This window comes from Erigeron canadensis, chromosome 1 (genome assembly GCF_010389155.1).
Source record: "Erigeron canadensis isolate Cc75 chromosome 1, C_canadensis_v1, whole genome shotgun sequence".
NCBI classification, from domain to species: domain Eukaryota; kingdom Viridiplantae; phylum Streptophyta; class Magnoliopsida; order Asterales; family Asteraceae; genus Erigeron; species Erigeron canadensis.
In genome coordinates, this window is record NC_057761.1 from 57,109,489 (window position 1) to 57,130,630 (window position 21,142).

General features: G+C 28.8%; 1 protein-coding gene across 1 annotated transcript; it reads right to left on the reverse strand.

Annotated features, from left to right (window-relative positions):
* Window positions 1-3,956: 3,956 nt before the first annotated feature.
* LOC122585657 (zinc finger protein ZAT5-like) lies at window positions 3,957-5,129 on the reverse strand. Its single transcript, XM_043757785.1, has one exon. The coding sequence runs from the start codon at window positions 5,073-5,075 to the stop codon at window positions 4,083-4,085; it is 993 nt and encodes a 330-aa protein (XP_043613720.1). The 5' UTR covers window positions 5,076-5,129; the 3' UTR covers window positions 3,957-4,082.
* Between the last annotated feature and the right edge of the window lie 16,013 nt (window positions 5,130-21,142).

The following is a 21,142-nucleotide window of genomic DNA, read 5'->3' on the forward strand; positions in this document are numbered from 1 at the left end:
TTTCATCAAGTTATATTTATTTTTAATGGGCCTTTTAAAATAAGATAATATATTTACTTATATTTTGATAAGAAAAATGATTAATTAACCTAACTCATATGCCTAAAAATCAACCTAAAACCTTAAGAATTTGACATGTGGATTCCACTAATTATCTTTCCTAATCTTGCCCCCTGATTTTTCCACATGTCATCATCTTACTATTAAGCATATCTTTAAACACACCAATTAGTTTGTTTTATCATTATCTTTTTGATAAATAACAATAATACTCGTAAGATTTTAGAGGATATCATATTTTAAAGTATTCAAGGAATTTGGGGAACATGGAAAGTCACGCAATGTTCCATGCTTAACCCATTCGTCAAAACGTGTACTTAACTATCACTTTTTAGCACCATCCATGCTTAACCTACTCTTTGAGCTTGCAGAACATCCATCAGTGGTTATTTTCTTTTTAATCTAATTTTATTTAAAAAAGTTGTATTATTTTTTAAAAAAATAGAGTTTTTATTATACTTGAACTTATGAAACAAATACTAACTATACATATATAGATATTTGATAAAAAAAAAAATGAACATACGCTACAATTTACTTGTATTACCTTAACACTATTAATTAGAAATATATAATAATATATAGTGTAATATTTAGCTATAAAAAAAAGTTATATATTTAATGTCGTTGAAACGAATATTAAACGAGATAGAAGGTGTTTCTTTGGGATTATGAGAATGGGTCGGTATTGAGAGTGTGTTGTTAAATGTTTGACATACAAATTATCAGAAATCTTCGTGGAAACCACAAATATTTCTCTTTTAATTCGGTAATGATGATATCAACTTTTATATACGTGTCATTTGGTACCCGCACAATGTAGTGGTAGTGGTTGCGACGGCGGTGATGTAAAGATAATTTTTAAAAGGGTAGTGATAGCGAAGATGTATTAGAAGATGACTGATGATGTAAATTAATTCATTAAGGGTATAATGATCATTTCGCATCTCTTATTTTTCTAATTTTCCAACAAGGTTATATAGTCCTTATATGGTAATGTGGATAAATTTATATACATAGCATCATTAAAATGATTTAGTTCTAAAAAGGTTTGTTTTTCAATTTTAAACACCAATAATTTCAAGTTTGAGTCATATTGTAAGCATATTTAAGAATGCTCACATATATTTAATTTTTATATATGGTTTTGGGTGATACAGGTCTCTTATTAGTCATCAAAGAGCTTAAATTGATGATAACGCAAATCTGATTAAGACAACACACCTTTTATGAGTCACACCTTTTAAAACACATACACTTTTATAAACATTTGTATCTTTATATACCGGAGAATGTACTCCCTCCGTCTCATTTTAATTGTATTATTTTGACTAGTCAAGTCTTTGTCTTCCGATTTTGAGTGTTAATATCTTTGTTTGTGTTAGATATTAGTTGATGAAAGTTATATCAATGGTAAGTACATTTAAAACTCAATCAATTGATATAAGTTATATCAAGTGTTATATAACACAAACAAAAATATTTACAGTCAAAATTAAAAGAAAAGACTAAAAATGTCAAATTATGACAGTTAATATGAGACGGAGAGAGTAATGAAATTTTATGTTGTTTATAGCGTCCATAATAAGTTGTATATTTTCATATAAGTTATTTACTTTTAATGTATGTTATTAACCGTAGTTATTAGCAAAATCTTACATAATTTCAAGATATTACCCCAAATTTCAATATTAACTCCTTGTATGAGTTTTATAAAAAATAGAATAATATTAATAAGTTAAAAAAAAAAAAAAAAAAAGGAAATGATTGATAAGCCTTAATCAAATTACCATATTGATAAGCCTTAATCAACTTACTAAAAATATAGTAGAATTGTTTTCAACTTAGAAAAGAAATATGTTATTTTAAAATAAAATTGTTTTTTCTTTTCCAAAGAAAAGATCAAATAGTTACATAATTTAATTAATAGTAACTCTTTTTTTTTACTGAATTTATGTATTTTGTGGGAGTATATAGAGAAGAAATATTGTAGTTACATAAGTGGTGAGAGATCATAAGAGCAGCTGTCATAGCTACCGCCCACCATATCATGTGGACTATCTTAATTATAATAATCAATCTTAACGCCTAATTTTTATTTAGTTTTGTTATTAATTAGGTACAGCTATCTACAAACAACCTCCAACCTTCCTTACCCTTTCTATAATTACACTTACCATTTAATCAAACAATTCACGTTTTGTTAATTGGTATTTAAGTGTACCATGCACCTACACCATATATTCTATTATGCTTATACTAAAAATCACATTTTAATTTATACATGCACCCGAGCAACCATCCAAACACGTTTTGTACATGTACCTCTAACCTCTTAGCTCAAAGTTACTGAATTTCTTAAAACATATCATGATCATAAGATTTAGTAGTAACTCATAATTCAAGTCTATAATACGAAGCATACAATTAAGATTCACGTTTTCTCATATATATCTTACTTGTTTGGTTCATATGTATGCAATTTAGCCGGAAGATGTTTGTGACTGTTTCCAGACTCTTTCCTTAACTTAAGAGCTTTTGTAAAAATATACATTCGTCTGATCATTAATCATCTACTTTTGATTGTTAATTTAAATAATTAATACTCCTATCGGTATTAGATAAAGTTAATTAGAATATTATATGTATAATTATTATTAATTAATACATGGATGGAGTTGGATGGAAATGGGAAAGGCATGCAGTTAGCCAACTCATCTTTGTTTTCCAACCATTTATTGATACAGACTGCTTCACCACTCACTCACTCCATGTGTGTGTTAGAGTGACACAAACCATGTGTTTCTTTCCTTTTAATTATATTATTATTCCACACTCAAATTATACCTTCTTCTATCAATGTTACATTTTTTTTTTCAGTTGCAAACACGTTAATACAACATGCTCCAACACATTTGCGTACTACATATTTTTTCAATAGTGTGACAAACTAATTAACTAATTAAAACACAACAAATCAAAGTTAACCACAACTTTCAGTTCTCAAATTGGTATTGCCAAACCTAGTGATGATCATTCAATTCTCGTGTCATGCCTTCTATATCTCTCTCTATTTCTCAATGATCACATATTTTTCAATTTGTTTTGTCTATTTTATATGTATATGATTAGCAATTTAACATGACGTGTGTTTTACAGAAGATAAAAGGGATCGGACCTAAAAGATGACTAAAATAAAGAAGGAAATTGATGGACTACTACTTTATATGTATATGTATACATATAACTTTCATACATGTTTTTATGTATATCATGTTTCTTTCTTCTAAATATAAATACCAAGGATAGAATGGTAAAAGAATATGATATGAATTTTTTCTTTTTTTATACATGAAATAAAAAGGAAAAAAAAAATGAGGGAAAAAAAAAAAAGTAGATGCCCATGTATTACTCACACTCACTTTTCGTGAATGAAAGGCAACCCATGAAATGCATCATTTCAACTGTTCAACACTAACCACTTACTCAAAGTATTCCACACTCACTTACCACTTCACACTACTTCAATCTAACTCAATTTAATTATAAAGTAGTTTTATAAATTTCAATCACACTACTTAATTCTTAATTGATCACAAGTGTGACAATTAATTTGCTTCACTTAGCTACTATTTCCATAACCTATATCTAAATTCAATTATACAAGTAAAACATTCACAACATGTTATTATATATCTTCTAAGTATATATACAACATATACCAATAATCATCATACAATTACAAATCAGGAAATTGCAACACTAAATATCATTAAACCCAAATCAAAGTTGTATTTGTGTATATATATAACCAAATTTGTGAAGATGATGTTACAATAATAAATTATCAAATTAAGGTGATGTTAAAGGCAGGTGTAGTTAAATAAGAAGATAGATAGAAGAATCAGTATTGATTAATTAATAGTCAATGAGAAATAATAAAAAACAATTAAAAATGTAATATTTCACATTAATTCTCTCCATGTAATTAGCATTAGACTTTTTTTTTTTTTCTTTGGCTTTCAGTAATGGCAATCCACTAAAGCCGGAGAAGAGAAGATCAATCGTTGTTGTTGTGAAGTAGATGAAGAATTCGGCGTAAATTGAAACGACTTTGATTGGATTACATGATCGTCAACCAATTCGGGCGGAGGAAAATTAAGATCCAAAGATAACATATTATTTCCACTACCACCTCCAGAAGAAGACTTTTCGGTAACATGATCATGATCTTCATCAGCACTGATAATCATTTCTTCATTAATCATAGTTCGGTTTATTGAAGGTAGAATTGGGCGATGTTTTCTCATGTGCCCGCCTAGAGCTTGGCCCGATGAGAATTCTGATCCGCAAATTGAACATTCATGAACTTTTGCTTTATTGTTAATATTATTATTAACAATAACGCTTCCACCTGCCCGGATGAAATCTGGAGGTGGTGAAAGAGATTTCTCTTTCTCTACGTTGTTATTATTGTTGATGATCAAACTCGCTTTGCTAATTTCTTCGTCTTCATCTTCGGTAACAACTTTATTAACGGAAATAGATTTCTTCTCTTCCACGTTAAGTTTCGGCTTCTTATGGCTTGCTCTATGACCACCCAAAGCTTGGAATGAAGGAAAAGTTCGGTTACATGTTTTACATTCGTAAACATACAAACCGGCTGCTTTTGTAATTATTCCACCACTTGATGATGAACTAGTAGTAGCAATTTTGGTTGTCATTTCTGATTTACTCTTACTACTCAACTTGTCGGTTTTCTGACGAATAATTTGGTCGGCTAATTTATTATTTGGGGTTTCCACTTGATCATCTTTCACAAAACTACAAACACTTTGAGCTAACATGATCAAACAATTGGCCATGTCTTCATCTTCTTCGGTTGATATCTCAGATGATGACACACACTCACTCACAACCGGCGAACAAGGCCTAGGCCGTTTAGTACGTTTCCCTCTAACGATTTGCAGTCGACGATCACGATCAGTGAATTCTGGCATGAACTCCATTTCCATGGCTAAAGTGTGAAATTGGTTTGGAGTGAGAGAGAAAGAAAGAAAGAGAGAGAGAGAGTGGGTTACTAGTATTGGAGAAAAGAGTGAGGGATTTTGGTTCAATATATATACATAGTGAATGGGTTAAATACTGAAAATGCAATTTAGCAAAAAATGAAGGGTATAAAGTGTAAATTTTGTTCCTTCAAGTAGTTTGTTGCCAACAATCTTTCTTGCGGTTTTCCCTTGTTAAATAAGTGTGCTTTTCATCAAGTTCCGTACGCGTGTTGTTCACGCGCGTTAAATGTTCCTCGCGTGCTGTTCATCCAATCTCCCCACCTCTTTTTTTTTTTTTTTTTTCCCTCTCTACTTCGTACTTTTAATTTTGAAAATTACATTTCTGAAAATTGACAATCTCTAATTTTATCTAAACCGATGAATCAAGTTTAACAAATATTTTAGTTGTTATTAAAAGTAACTATCTAATAGCGTAACAGTAGTAACATAGTCAGTCTTACAATTTATATATTGCTATAAAATAATTGAACTATAGTTATTATATATTATCACATTACATCATCGTATGAAATAGCGTAACAAACAAAGTCAGTGCAAGTGTTATGTTCAATAAGTTAGTAAACTTAATTGGTGAATTTGTATGTACTTATCTTTTGGACTATCTAAATATATACGCTGTATAATTTTTTTTCACAAAGATGGCGTGACCTTAATTTTGAACTACTTTATTCAACAAAAGTTATATAGCCGGTATTGTAAAAATTAGTGTAGCTAATACTTTAATTTATTATCATAATATGTGAAAAGAAGTTTACTAACATAAAAGATTTACGTACCACACTAAAAAAAGTTACATTTGTACGATGAAAGAAAAAAAATAATAATATTATTACATAATGTAATAGTTATACTAAAGATAATACAATTTAATTGGAGATTATAATTATTCATTTGTTAATTACTAAGAACTATTAATCACATGGATGGAAGTAGAATGTGAATTACATAAGTTTTATTTAAGTTAATAACGAGAATTCAAATGAAACACTTTAAAAGAGAATGCACGTTAAAGGTATGATATCCCTCATTCAATCCATGTCGTCTTCATTTCAATAGAAAGTACTCCTAGAGTCTTAGTCGATCTATTATTATTATTATTATTATTATTATTATTATTATTATTATTATTATTATTATTATTAGTTTCTTCTATTTAATCTCTCAAGGTCAATAAATAAAGTCTAGAAGTAATAAATAAACCCAGACTTTTGTTTATACGTTTAATTAAGTATTAATATTTTATAAATGGAAATGTTAAATACAGCCCTTTAACGTGCATAAAAAAAATTTGTACCTACCATATTAAAAGTTCGCCCCTTGATTTTCATAGTAAACATACAAACAATTTATGCACCTTAAACACAGCCTTAAGAGCTGTATTTAGCAAACTCCTTATATAAATTAAGATTTTAAATTTTATCAGGGACTTGTTAACTAGTTATGATGATTACTAAAACTCTAAATTCTCTAAATAATCAAAAATTATATTTAATATATTTAATTCGACCTAAGTTAACTACACCATTACTAGTGCCCATGAGCACTAATTAGCAAAAAAAAAAAAATTAACCCAATCAACGATCGATTTGAATATCGCATAACCCATCGGAGATAAAAACGCACAAATTATTATCCTTTGATTTTAACCAATACATTTTGGAAAGGAAAATCTAATATCAATTAGGGCTGCGACAAAAAATGATTTGTCAATTTAGTTCACATGTAACCATATACTAATATTATGTTATGGTGTTAGATAGATAGGAGGTGGGAGGGGAGTAGGGAGTAAGTGTGAAGTAGGGAGGCTTAATGAGTTAGTTATGCTATGGGTGGTGTAGAGTGTATCCAGCATTACTATAATAATAATAATATACATATATTTTACAGGTAAACCTTGAGACCATTCGACTATCGTCACGCTCCCACTCTCTTCCTTTACTTGCTCTTTCATCAACCTACTTATATATACGGGAAAAGAAATATGAGGCTGTTAGGTACCCAATTTGAATGAAAAAACTCCTTACATATCTTTGTTTAAAAGGTAAAAACAGGGGGCCTAAGTATTTATTGAAAATATTAAAAAATTAGTATGTGAGGGTTTTTCACCCAAGTTGGATGCATAACAACCTCATACTCACTTTTCCCTATATACATATATATATATATATATATATCACATGTATTTCTTACTTTTTCACAAAAGAAAGAGACATAATAAAACTATAGCTTAGCCAATAATCAAATAAATCAGATAGCATATTCTTAGGTTAAAATACTGTTAGTATTTCTTAATTGGGCCAAATTGATGAAGGTATGACTCTTCTGAAATTTTTATCCTCTGTAAGCATTAATCGGCTTTAACATCTTGCTAAAGCACTTGGTACATAATTATAAATACCCACACCTTTCACCTTTGTTCAAATTCAAATGAAGACAATCAAATAACCTACTAAGTCTAACCTACTTGGTAGTAGTTTTTGTTTTTATGTTATAAGTTCAGAGATCAATCATTTGTACGAAGTATTTAGGATTAGGAAATGATTAATCATTTCTAACTTAATAACCTAATAAACCGTCTAATTATAAGATTATGACATTTGTCAAATTCAAATGATGAGATTATAAGAGAGAATTAATGGAGGACACTTGTCAAATAGTTAGGGTATTAGAAGGATTTTTAAGAGAATTTATCATTTTTCGGTAGGATTACTTAATTAACAATATTGTTAGGGGTTGTCAGAAATTAAAGGCTATTACTCTATCGGTACTTTAATATTTGGCTACTTTCCTTTGTGTTGAGATGGTTATTTATTTGTTAAGGGTGTAATACTTCATCCGTCTCATTTTAGTTGTCATGTTGACTAACTTTGACCGTAAATAACTTTGTTTTTATCATGTAACACTTGATATAAAATATATGAATGGATTGAGTTTTTAATGTACTTTTCGTCCATATAAGTTTCATCAATTAACATATAGTACAAACAAAGTTATTTACGGTCAAAATTAGTCAACATGACAACTAAAATGGGACGGAGAAGTAATACAGAACAACATGCAAACTGAATGCGGCTAAATGTGCATATTTAAAGGGAATCAATCTTTACACTATCTGTTTTTAACAATAAACCACTAAATGTGTTTTGCAGGGTTGTATTGTACAAGACAATACAACATATTTGATGGTGTATTGTGAAAAACTTGTGATACATATATAGTTCACTGATAATTGTGTCTAATTATTTACAAGCCAATGGTTTTGTTATATTTATTTAGTAGCAAGTAAATTGACGGAAATACAAAACAATATATAACAATTTTCATTATTAGAAATTCATTCATTAAGTATTGTTTGTGAAATAATTATCCATAATGGAAATGGTGTGCTGTGTGCATGTATTATGCGAGTTTGTGAGCTCACCGTGTTCGCTTTATTTATTCTTTTGGTTACTTTTCTTTTGTCCAAATTATTAAAGGCAAAAACAAGTGCAACCAATGCAACTATATATGTGCTTTTGGCAGTTGTAAATAGCCTCCAACTCTATTTATCAGCTAAAAAAACAGCATGGTTGGATCAATGGTAAACACTTTTGTATTTGAAGACAGAAGTTATAGGTTCGATCCTCATCCCATGCAAAGGTTGGAGGGCATTTTCTATCATTTAGGTAGAAACTGGAAGCAGCCTCTCTACTTAGGTAGAGGTAAGGTCTGCCTACATCTTAACCCCCCATACACCGTCGAGGTATTGGGGCTCAAAACTCGCGAAAAACGGCATTGAGCAGTTACTTTTCTATTTATCAGCTAGAATAAAACGGTTCATTCATTAAACAATCCAAAAGTTGTGAATTCTAAAGGTGAAATACCATGATCAAACTTCAGTCTGACTATGTGTGTGAGGTATTATGTGAAAAGCTAATTGAATTGAATACGATATATTGTTACGCCAAAAACTAATCTTTTTATAAAAAAAATAAATTTAGTCAGAAGACGACAACAGAAAAACCTCACTAAATGATGGTGAAATCTTACACTAACCATAGACAACAAGATATAGATCATGCAATCATACCTATTTCTAACGGTTGTTTATTTAATTTGTTGTTAATTCTAGCCACGTACCGTGCATGTATACTTTAGGTACTATTTGTGTAATTATACATTCTAAGTTTTAACTAAAGAATCTTAATAATTTGCATAATTAAATATAAATCACCATTAAAGATATTTTCTTTTACATACAACTTTTCTTTTCTTTCGTGGCAACACTTTAAAACTTAATTAAATTAAATATAATAAATACTTATTAAATATTTTAATTTATGTGACAAAATACAATAATCTAAGTTGATAATCATTTTCATTAGTTTATCACTATATATATTTTATAACACATCGTACAATATATTATTTAGAATTTTAAATCTAAATCTTATAAATTATTTAGAATATTAAATTTAATAATTGTCTTATAATCCTTTTTTAAGTTTAGTTTTTACCCTTTCTAAACATTTATAAAATATTATTATAAAGTATTTAGCTTTAACTTTGCAATCTTTCTTTGTTAAATCTATTAAAAAAATAATATTCTAAATATTTTATTAAATCTAAAATACTAAAAATTTATTAAAACTTAAAATTCTATATAATTTATTAAAATTTAATATTTGTACAAATCTGCTATTAAATATATCGTTATAAGTTAATTTAAAAAAATGATTATGAACCCAGATTACAGTGTTCTAGATTTTAAAGTATTGCTATTACAAAAATAATAATAATAATAATAAAAATAAACTAGAGTTTAAAGCATCTTCAATGGTGGTTTGTAGCTAAGGTATATTAAATTAATCAGATCGTGAAATTTATTTATTAAAAGGCATACATGATGGTACTTCAAAACAATATTTAAAAAATTAAAAGGTATAATTGAATCAAATATAAATTACACGGATGATATTTAAAGTATATACGAAGTTGCTGAGTTGATACCTTAAATCAGAGATAAGTTTGAAAAGACCAAAATAACCCTTAGCCAAATTGACGGTCGTCAGAAATAGGTATAATGCAGGTAGAAATTTGCAAGTTAAGATATGGTCCTAGTAGAACATAAAAAATTTACTCATAAAATAATGATAGTAGTATAAGTTACTCAACACATTCTTAATTTATGATAAATTTATATAAAATACATGTCCTTTGTGTATTTTCTACAATATTAACTTGTTGGTTAGTCAATTTCTTGCAGGCACAAAAACTTGTCCTTTGCTTATCATGTAATTAATACCACGATTAAATCAACTATGATCAATGTCAACATAAGTGTCTTTCGTATGGCATTTCATTCAAGCTTGGCTCGGACATAAAACTTAACATGTATAATATTGCGTTATGTGTTTTCAAGGTTTGTAAATGTAATCTCGTATGCTACTTTTTGAGAATAGGAAAGGTACATCGATGTTTCAATATGACCGAAGTTTTGAATAAAACGCATTAAGAAAGACACTTGTTGACATTCGACATAGTTGATTTAATTTACTTTATTTTTTAATCTCTTATATTAATAAAGCAAAATTGTTTTAAAAAATTATTTTTAGAAAAAGAATAACATGGCAAACTTTCATATTTTGCTAACACAATATTTAAATAGATATGACATCATAATCTTTGTATTTTTATTTTCTTATTGCTTTTTTTTTTACCTTAAACATGTTTAATTCCTTTAGCTATCTTAAATTTTCATCCATTTTTCTATCCTCATAAAAATAATTTTTAAAACATATATACAATGATAAACAAATAGTAATCAACATTAACATTAAACCTTTTACGGGTTTTTTTCAAAAAATTTTGAACTTTTCAACTTTTTTCTTCTAATATTGTTCTAATATTCTTCTAATATTGATCTGAACGGAAAATGTCTGGGTCAGTTCCGATTTAATTTCAAAAACCCGGGTTGAACCCGGGTTTAATTAGCTAGTTAGGTGATAATTAAGCAAAGGAAAAGATTTGCATCCTAATCTTGTGTTCTAATCTTAAGACTATCATAATCCATTTTGACATTTTTGCAATATCTATTATACAAAGTTAACCAATCATTTAGTTTATTCCATAATCATTGAGAAAAAATGACACCAGTTTAAGGCCTAATTCAATATAAATAGATATCTCAACAATAGTTGTTTAAGTAGTTCATGACTTCTATGTTCTATGGTATGAAATAAGTGGACTCCATTGAGGTTAACTAAAACTATTAAGCAACATTCTTCTCTTTATTTCTACTTTTTATCTCCCTACTTTTGCATTACTTCACGTCTAACCCCTTAACTTTTCAACATTACTGAATCGCCACTTAATTATATATTGAGCATCTATAATTACGGGAAAGAAATAAAGAAAATGAGTTATGCTAAGCTTTCACATTTTTTATGCATAATATATATTCTTAGAAAGTTAATAATTTTTGTGGGTTAACGTTACCATAGATTCATATGAGGGGAATAGTTCCCGCCTATAACATAAAAAAAATAACATCTCTATAAGAGGCTACCCAATGGATTAGACTCATCCCTCAAGGACTAGTCCCTGTTAATGTCATATTAGCAAAAAACACTCCAAGCACTAATCCCCTCAAAATACACTCATCTCTCAAGAACTAGTCTTGGACCCATCAATTATTTAATTTTACCAATTTATCCAAACTTTACACTTTTAACCCGTCAAAATTATAACAAATTAAAACATACATAAATTAAAAACACTTCATTAAAACTAAAAACAACCAACGATTTATTTAAAAAATAAACACACATTAAAAAATACATTACAATATTTCAAATAAAGAAAACACGCATAACACATTACACAATATAATTTTAAAAAAAACATTACAACATAAAACGTATTTCTTCATCTCATAAACTGCTTTGACATTTATGATGAAATGCTCCAAGGTGGTAACCGCACAATCAAGTTGTTCCAGAGTAACTTGAATCTTGTCGAACTTTCCTTGCAAATAAGTAAAGTATTGACACTCAAGGTCAGTACAATACCCTGTTGTATGTATCTGATTTCTTCTGCACACCATTTCTTCTTCGCACTTAGCTTTTGCATAACCGCAACAAGTTCCTCTCTGAACAATTGGTGGTCGAGAATATTAGCCATGATACTATCATTCACTTGATCGACAACCATTGGTCGTTTTCAGTTTTGAACATTTGAAGAAGATGAAGAAGCCATTTAAGATGTATAAAAGTTTGTGAGTTGATCAGAAATGTTTGATAAAAGAGGCCAGTATTTATAGGTAAAGTAAATGATGCTCCTCCAACATTCAAAAAATCAAAATATTTACACTTTCAGTCTCTCAAACGGCCAAAAATTCAAAAATACTTACACTTCCAGTCCTGAACGGCTACTTGGATTGTCACTCTATATATACCATCCCAGAGCACAATTCAGTTTCATCAACATTCCAATTGTCATTGTTATACAAACCCACTCACTTTTTCTAAGCAAATGACGTCTTCATCATCAAAAAATAATATTCACCGACGACCGACCTCGTCTGACCGAAGATGAGATGAAAACAGGAATCATGGCTGATATCAAAGAAGACACCCTTCTTCAAACTGAGCTCTCTGAGGTCATGGGTTAGGCGATAATGCGAGCAACATGTTGAGGCAATACAAGCACCAGGCCGCAAGGTCTCAAAACACGAAGAGACATATTCATATTTTTTGCAAGCGAGGCCAAAAGGGTTAAGATGGTGATTGATGATGTTTTTTAGGCCGGTCACACATTGGGTGACCAATACACTTGGGCCAAATCATACCACGAAAACTACGGAGAAGACAAAACAACGTGGGAAGTCAAATGCCCGAAACACGACAAGTGGTGGCTCAACGAAAGCGCTTACCGTGGCTTAGGAAAAATGTCAATCAAAGATGATGACGAGTAATCGAAACATTATTATGTATTTCGTGTTTTAATCATGTAATGTGTTATTTAATTATGTCTTTTAATCATGTAATGTGTTTTGATAATAAAATGTGTTTGATTGTTATAAATAATAGTCGTTAAGGACTAGAAGTGACACTTCTAAGAACCACTTATGATTAAAATGGCTGATAAGGGACCTATTTTGCCAACATTCCAAACTTACAAGTAGCCATTAAATTAAAAAAAAAACTGCTCTTCTCGTCCCTGCTGGGACTAATCAACCGGACGAGTGTTGGACGAGTCCACGGATGTCGAACGAGCACGATAACGAGCCCACTGGACGCCCTCTAACATAAAAAAAAACATCTTTTAGATCCGTACATCTTAATGAACTATCAATGTAGTTGACAAATTCATGAATGTACATGTATCGGTGTATGTATGGCTATCAGTTACTTATCGTATTTTTTAAAAATATTTTAATTATTATGTTAATTGTTGTCAAGCATTTTGAATAGTATTCACCTAAGAAAGAAAAAAAAAACTCAGACCTTTGATGAAAATTTGCATAAAAATACCATCTTTGTGACGATTGGCCAAACTTCATATATGGAGACACCAATTTTCATTTGGTATATACGATATCAATTGTTTAAGTTGTTGAAGATATGCTTTGATACAATTGGGGATAGAGAAGATAAGAAAGGCCGGGTGTGAGATTTTGAGTAGGCCCATAAAAAGTCAAGAAAAATAGTGGTGATGATGTTGAAAACGGAGGAATCTATTTTGAGTAACAACATTAAATGAGTTGGTTAGGTAAGTTGGGTTAGCGAAGGTTAGTCAATTGTAGCATAAACAACTCATAAAATGGTTAGCTAACTATTAGGTGTTCAAGTATAATTCATCATAACTCATACTACTAACAAAATAATGCAAGTGATGATATATATGATAAGGGAAAATGATCCGTACTGCAAATTTTATCTAAGCTTAGGTATTGTTACATTCAAAAAATTTACAAATTAAACCTTTGAATTTAATAAACATACATAACTCCTACTGAAATTTACATAATATCCCATGTTTTACCTAAGATAGCTACTGGATGTTTTACCTAACATTTCACCATGTGATAATTATAAGCAAATTAATTTCTATAATTGTTAATGTTATTCTTGTATCCTATATATATATATATATATGGGTTGGGGATATGTGGTTGTTATGTACCTAGCTTGGATATAGAACACCTTACATCTTGTTTTTTTAATCCATAAATACATAGAGGCCCATCATTTATTCAAAATATTAAAAAATTAGTATGTGAGTGGTTCTATGTAAAAAATTAGGTACATGACAACCATACACTCACTTTCCCTTATAAATGTTGATTGATAACAAAAAAAAAAAAGTATTTGCAATGATAGTGCAATATTACTAAAGTGATTTTACATTTGCTGAAAGCTAACTATTGTAGTAATTATTCAAGAGTACAATCTATAAACAAGTACGTGACTAATAAATATATTTTTTGAAAATAAAAAAATTATTCGAAGAAATATCAAAATAGCAATTTAAACAATAGAAGAGAAAAAGAAGAAGGGCCGAAGATGGTAATATTGACAAACAATAGAAAATAAATAATTTAGTTTTATTATGCATGTTGTTTTTCCCTTCAAATTTGATAAACGGACTCACATCTATACATTTTTTTTGTAAACTAGTAATATGGAATCGTATCGGGCTCATATATCACATACATTAGAGGCAAATCATTGTCACATAGTAACATACTTAAATTATGACCCAAACAAGCGATTGTGGTCCATAAAAAAAAGTTCTTTGACAAATGGCATTTTTCTTTAAATAGGTCGAGAGTTCTTTGAATAAATTATGTTTGTGTGGATTAAATAGCTTAATTATTTGATAAAAATCAAATGATAAGAAAAAGAATAATGTCTTAACGCCATTTACTAACTATATATTATATACATTTACTAGAAATGTACCAGCATAATGCAACGGATGATTTCATTTAGTAGTGCATCAAAGGGTACGTGATGGAAGTCGGTTGCCGGTTTTAGATTGTCTATAACACAATGCATTATAAAACGTCCATGTTACCATTGCTTAAATATTTAAAAATGAAAATAGTTATGTATATAATATATAATTAAAACAAACAGTAAATTAAATGATATTATAAAGAAAGAAATACTTGAATTTTTTAAAAATTTAAGACACTATTTAAATGTGCTATAAAGTAATATAGATAAGTTATATGATTGATACTCTTATAACATCTACCAATATATATATATATTTTTCAAATTAATACTCGTATATATTTATTTTTTGAAAAATGTGAATGTTACGAGATATTCTTCTAAGTTAATATATAGTTTCATTTTATTTATCTGATTGTTAGAATTAGTTTGGACTAAAAGATAAAACAATTGATGCCTGTGTTTGCTTGGCTTACTTGCATTCTCCAACTTGTAACAGAATTTTCAAGTGAGTGGCTCAGAAGCTACTTCAAGCAACTTGGAAAAACGAAACAAAATTAACACCAAATCCTCAAACTCTAGTATACTCCGTTTAAATTAAAATACTACTACTACTACTTATTTACAAAATCTTAAGATTGTTCTTACTTTAAAACAGTGGGTGTTATTCTTGAAATTCTTTTACCAATATCTCAATTAGTATCCACATCCAAATATATATATATATATATATATATTTAAGAACCCCTAAAAAGGCAAAACCTTTAAGAACTCTTTTTAAATTCAAATTATTGACTATATGATTGTTTACACATGTTCAAATGGCTATATAATTGCTTAAAAATGTTCATATAACCATCTATATACATTTGATCATCACCAATCTCATGAAAATATTATTTTACAAAAATACTTGCATACATATGATCGACATGCATACACGTGATCATAACGTTATTCGTGCATATGTGATCATAAAATTCATGTCTCCAAAAATAGCATAATGGATGATAATCCATGTTTCTACATAATTGTAAAATATAAAACTTCATCTAAACAATTCAAAAACAATCAAAAAATAATTATCAGGTAAATAATAATTATGGATTAGGCTTGATTTTTAAAAGTTCTTAAAAGTTCTTGCCTTTTTAAAAGTTCTTAAAATAACTTTTCACTATATATATATATATATATATACACACATACATACATACTAATACCCGTACATGTTGTACGGTTGACTTAAAATTATTTATATTTATATTTGCACACCATACACATAATACAAACACAACTTTATTAATCAATATAGTTAATATAAACCAAAAGAAATATAATGAATGCCTTTCAATTGTAATAGATAAATAAACTTTTAAATGTATATAAGGTCGACTATATAGTGAAAGAAATTAAGCTTTAGATGAAAAACCAATTCACTGAACATATCAATTGATAAATAAATAAAGATAGATGTATATATAAAGTCGATGTTTAGTTGAATAAAATAAAAATAATAAAATATAAATATATATAGAATAATCAATAGAATAATACAGAGTAATAATTTATATTTACTAATTTCAATTCATAATGGATATGGAGTGTATTGCCGTTCAAAAAAATAGTTAAATATCTTAAATAGTTACACAATAATATAATAATGAACATATATTAGTACGGAGTATTTGATAATTACAAGGTTACTCAAAATTAGGAACTTAAAGGGACACACGTCGACTAAAGAATAAGACAAGCGTCGATTAGATAAAGCCTTAATTCTGTTTTAGTTTATTGGTAGATATGGGTCTAGTGAACAAAAACTTGAAGATAAAGATGTCACGGTCTATTCTTGCTTCCAACATATTCCTCTAATCCTCATTATGTTACAAGTGTTGTTTGGAGCTATTCGTTATAAGGTAGATATTAATGTTTGGTCTTACAAAAAATATTCGAGATTACAGTATAATTGTGAGCCTATGACTTTTTTTTTTTTTTTGAAAACGAGCCTAAAAAAAAAAAACAAAAAAACTAATGGTCGTTTTAGGTATTTAAATGCATATATTTACTTTAATAGTATGGAGTACGTATAATCAGATAATGGGAAAGTTACTAAAATGAAAATGGGCGTAAGGGGCCGACATGACACCAACGTGTGAAGCACACAAGTAAATGATACAGGTTTTATGCTAATTTAGGATCTCATTGGCTATCATTCACCACTCAAAAAAAACTATATCCAAAAGTACGAATATATACACTTAACCACGTCTATCTCATTTAATTTCATAATGTATCAATTATGAATATATAAGAGAAAGTATCTGAGCGTTGCAGCAGTAAGATGGTGGGATGATAGGTTATAGAGTGTGATATGTCATATAGTGTGATAAACTATAGAGTGTGATAGGCTGATAGTCAATGCCTTAGCCGTACGGGCTCCGCCATCAGATTTAAAAATTCATCCAAAGTATATCGAATGACCTTTCTAATGAAAGAACATGAAATTTTAAGAACATCCATATAATTTTTATAATTTATCGATTTCCGGATTTTGAGATAATATATTTTGAATGAATTAGATTAATAAAATGATTTATGGAGCAGAGAGAATAAAAATGAGTGGTTAAGATTTGTGAAAAAAGATGAAAATGAGTGGTTGAGATTTGAGTAGAGAGATAAAAAAGGGTTGTTGAAAAGTTGAAAAAATTTGATTGAAAAAATGTTTATAATGTAGTAGAGATGGAGATAAAATACCGTGAGGTGCAATTATATTTGAAGATTTTTTCACTAGGACATTAATTGTCTTAAAGAAAAACATAATATATACTTATTAGACCAACTTTAACCCAAGCGTATTAAGCAGCGTATTACATCCAAAATGTCGGATTGTCGGTGTTTTGGGTTAACTTACCCGGCGTTTTGTCGGTGTATTCGGCCAAAGTGGTGACCAATACGCTGAAGAGTGGCATATTGTTTTGTTTTTTTTTTTCTGCAATCCAAAGGATTTTAAAAGAGAGAAATTATTGAATGGGTGTTGCAGGTTGCGGTCTTGCGGATGAGGAAGACGAAGACCATACAAGTCAAAGTGTTATTATATATACTAAAAAGCATGAATTGGTTTGCGTGCGTCACACATTTTCAACACTTTTAGTCCCTGTCGTTAAATTTGTTGCAGCAATGGTCCTCATCAGCTAACGACTGTTAATTTTTTCCTGCAATTATAGTCCCTGTCGTTAAATTTGTTACAACAATGGTCCCTATCAGCTAACTCTAACCTTTTAACTTTAGGTTTCTTAATATTTGTCACATAACTTTAACCTTTTAGCTTTTGTCACATAACTTTAATTTCTTTTACTTTTAGCACAAAAGTTTGCTTTAATTTAGTTTTTAAACATATATTTTTCTAACTTTTGCCACGAAAGTTTCAGTTTTTTACTTTTTATGACGGAAACTTTTAACTTTATTTCACTTAAATTTAATTTCTTTTATTTTTGGCACGAAAGCTTTGTTTTATTTAGTTTTTAAACTTTTATTTTTCTAATTTCTTCCACGAAAATTCATTCTTTTTACTTTTTATCAAAGAAACTTTTAAACTTTTACTTTTTGTCACATAACTTTTATTTCTTTTATTTCTTGCACGAAAATTTTGTGTTATTTACTTTTTATAAATTTGTTTTTCTAACTTTTGTCACGAAAGTTTCATTCTCTTTACTTTTTATCACATAAATTTACGAAGTTTTAGTCATTCTACTTTTTGCCACATCACTTTTATTTTTTCTACTTTTCACACAAAGTTTTGTTCTATTTACTTTTTATACTTTTATTTTTTCAACTTCAGCCACCAACATTTCATTTTTTTTTACTTTTTATCACATAACTTTTTACTTTTTAACTTTTGCCACGAAAAGTTCATTTTATATAATTTTTCACATGTTTACATGTCACGTAATGTCTCCCGGGGCAACGTCCGGGGACAAAAAACTAGTTTTTATATAAAACTCAATTTTTGATTTTGACACCTGGAGTTTTAAACTATATATAATTGGTTTATAAAATGCATGTTTCAAACTGGTTTAACAGTATTTATAAATTTGTAATTTCAAATTATTTTGGTTTTAGTCATTGACGAAAGATGTTTAAAGTCTAATACAATAATTTTTTAGTATTAAAAAAAGATGATGTGGTATAAATAAACCGATGTTTCAGTGCGTGGGTTAATGAAAAAGTGATTCAGTGTGATGGATCAGTGTACTGCTGACGTGAAACTAATAAACTGAATTTTTAATGTGGTAGGTTAAAAATGGGATGGGGATTTCCTCAAGTTGAAACTCCAACTTGAGTCAAGTTGAGAGGATCTTGACTATTAAATGAAAATCAAGGGCCAAGATTAAAAGATTATCTTTACATTTTAACCCTTGAATTTCATCTAAGGGCTAAGAACCTCTTAACACTACCCCTCAAGTTGAAAATAACTTGAGGGGATCTCCATCCTTAAAATGGTCTTAAGCTCTAGTAGGTTTTATATTTTAATATTTATATCTACTTTATGGAAAAAACTTTATAAGAAGAACATTTAACTATTTATATCTACTCTATGGAAAAAACTTTATAAGAAAACATATTATTAAAAGTGGCAAAGTGCTATGTTTAAGATTATGATGATTCGAATTTTACCCGTCTCTTGATTACTTTCAAAACTACCCATGTGTTTTCTTATACAACTTATCTTATCTACGAGAAATAAACATATATATACACATCATTTGATAGACGAACCTTAGTTTACATATATAAGTGTTAACCAATATATATTTATATTTTATGGATTAAAAAAACTAGATGTGAAAGGTTCTATATACAAACTAGGTACATAACAACCACATACTTCCAACCATTTTTATATAATTATAGATTAATTTCGAGTGAAATACATAGAAGAATACAGAGTGTGGGTTACAAAAAGTCAACACGTGGGTGTTTGAGCAAGAGGATTTAGTAGATCACTAACTGCAACTAATAATAATACTGTAATTGTGTGAACTTAAAAAATATGGGTCAACGAGAGTGGAGCTCCAATCGGATGAAATCCCATGTTATCTTCCTAAACATTATTTATATTTATAATATATTCTATAATAATATATATTTCCCTATTGATGTAAATAATACACTCCTTCAATTCCTTAAATGGTCACTAGTGACTAAGTAAACTTTATATATAAGATATATGTATATGTATGTATAGCAAGAAGAATAATATACTCCGGATTTGTTTGTTTTTCGAACATAAAAACCACTCAAAGTGCCATAATAATGTCTCAAAAGTCAAAAGATAAAATGCGAATTTTTCATATACATCTGATTTGAAGGTAATTAAACGGACGATGTTAACTTATCCAAATCTTTAATCTTATTAAGATAGAAATATGAAGAATGTATAAGAGTCAGGAAATAGATCATGCCATTTTACAATATATATATATATATATTTTTTGTAGCGAGAGTTGGTAATTGTTGAGGTAGTAAAAAGTTAGTTGAGACGTAGATGAAGATTAAGTGACACAAATTGTTAAAAGTTAATTTAGTTCTTCTCAACATGTCGATATAAGTGACACTTCTTTTCTAATCCTTAATGTAAAACTTTCCCTTCGGACTTTGAGAGGTTGAGTGCTGAGGGTCATGTTGCTTGTACATATGGAATTGTTAACATTATTCAAAAGTCAAAACTCATTCTAATTGCTGAGAGTTTGAGACAACGATATTAACAGCAGAGATCTTAACATATGTAAGACGAACATGATATACACGACATATATAGCAATTAATCATCATAACACGTAAACCATGTATCGATAACGCTAAATGTTGGTTACTAGTGAAAAATCCAGTTTTGAGAGATCAAGGAACCAAAAACATATTTAAATATTTATTTATATAATTATATTAATTAGGCTCTAAACTTGTATAATTTTTTCTCATATGATTTTGAAATGAACTAAATGATTGGTTTGTATCTATTGATGAAGGTCGATGCAATAATTATGAATCTTTAGGGTCACTTAACATGCA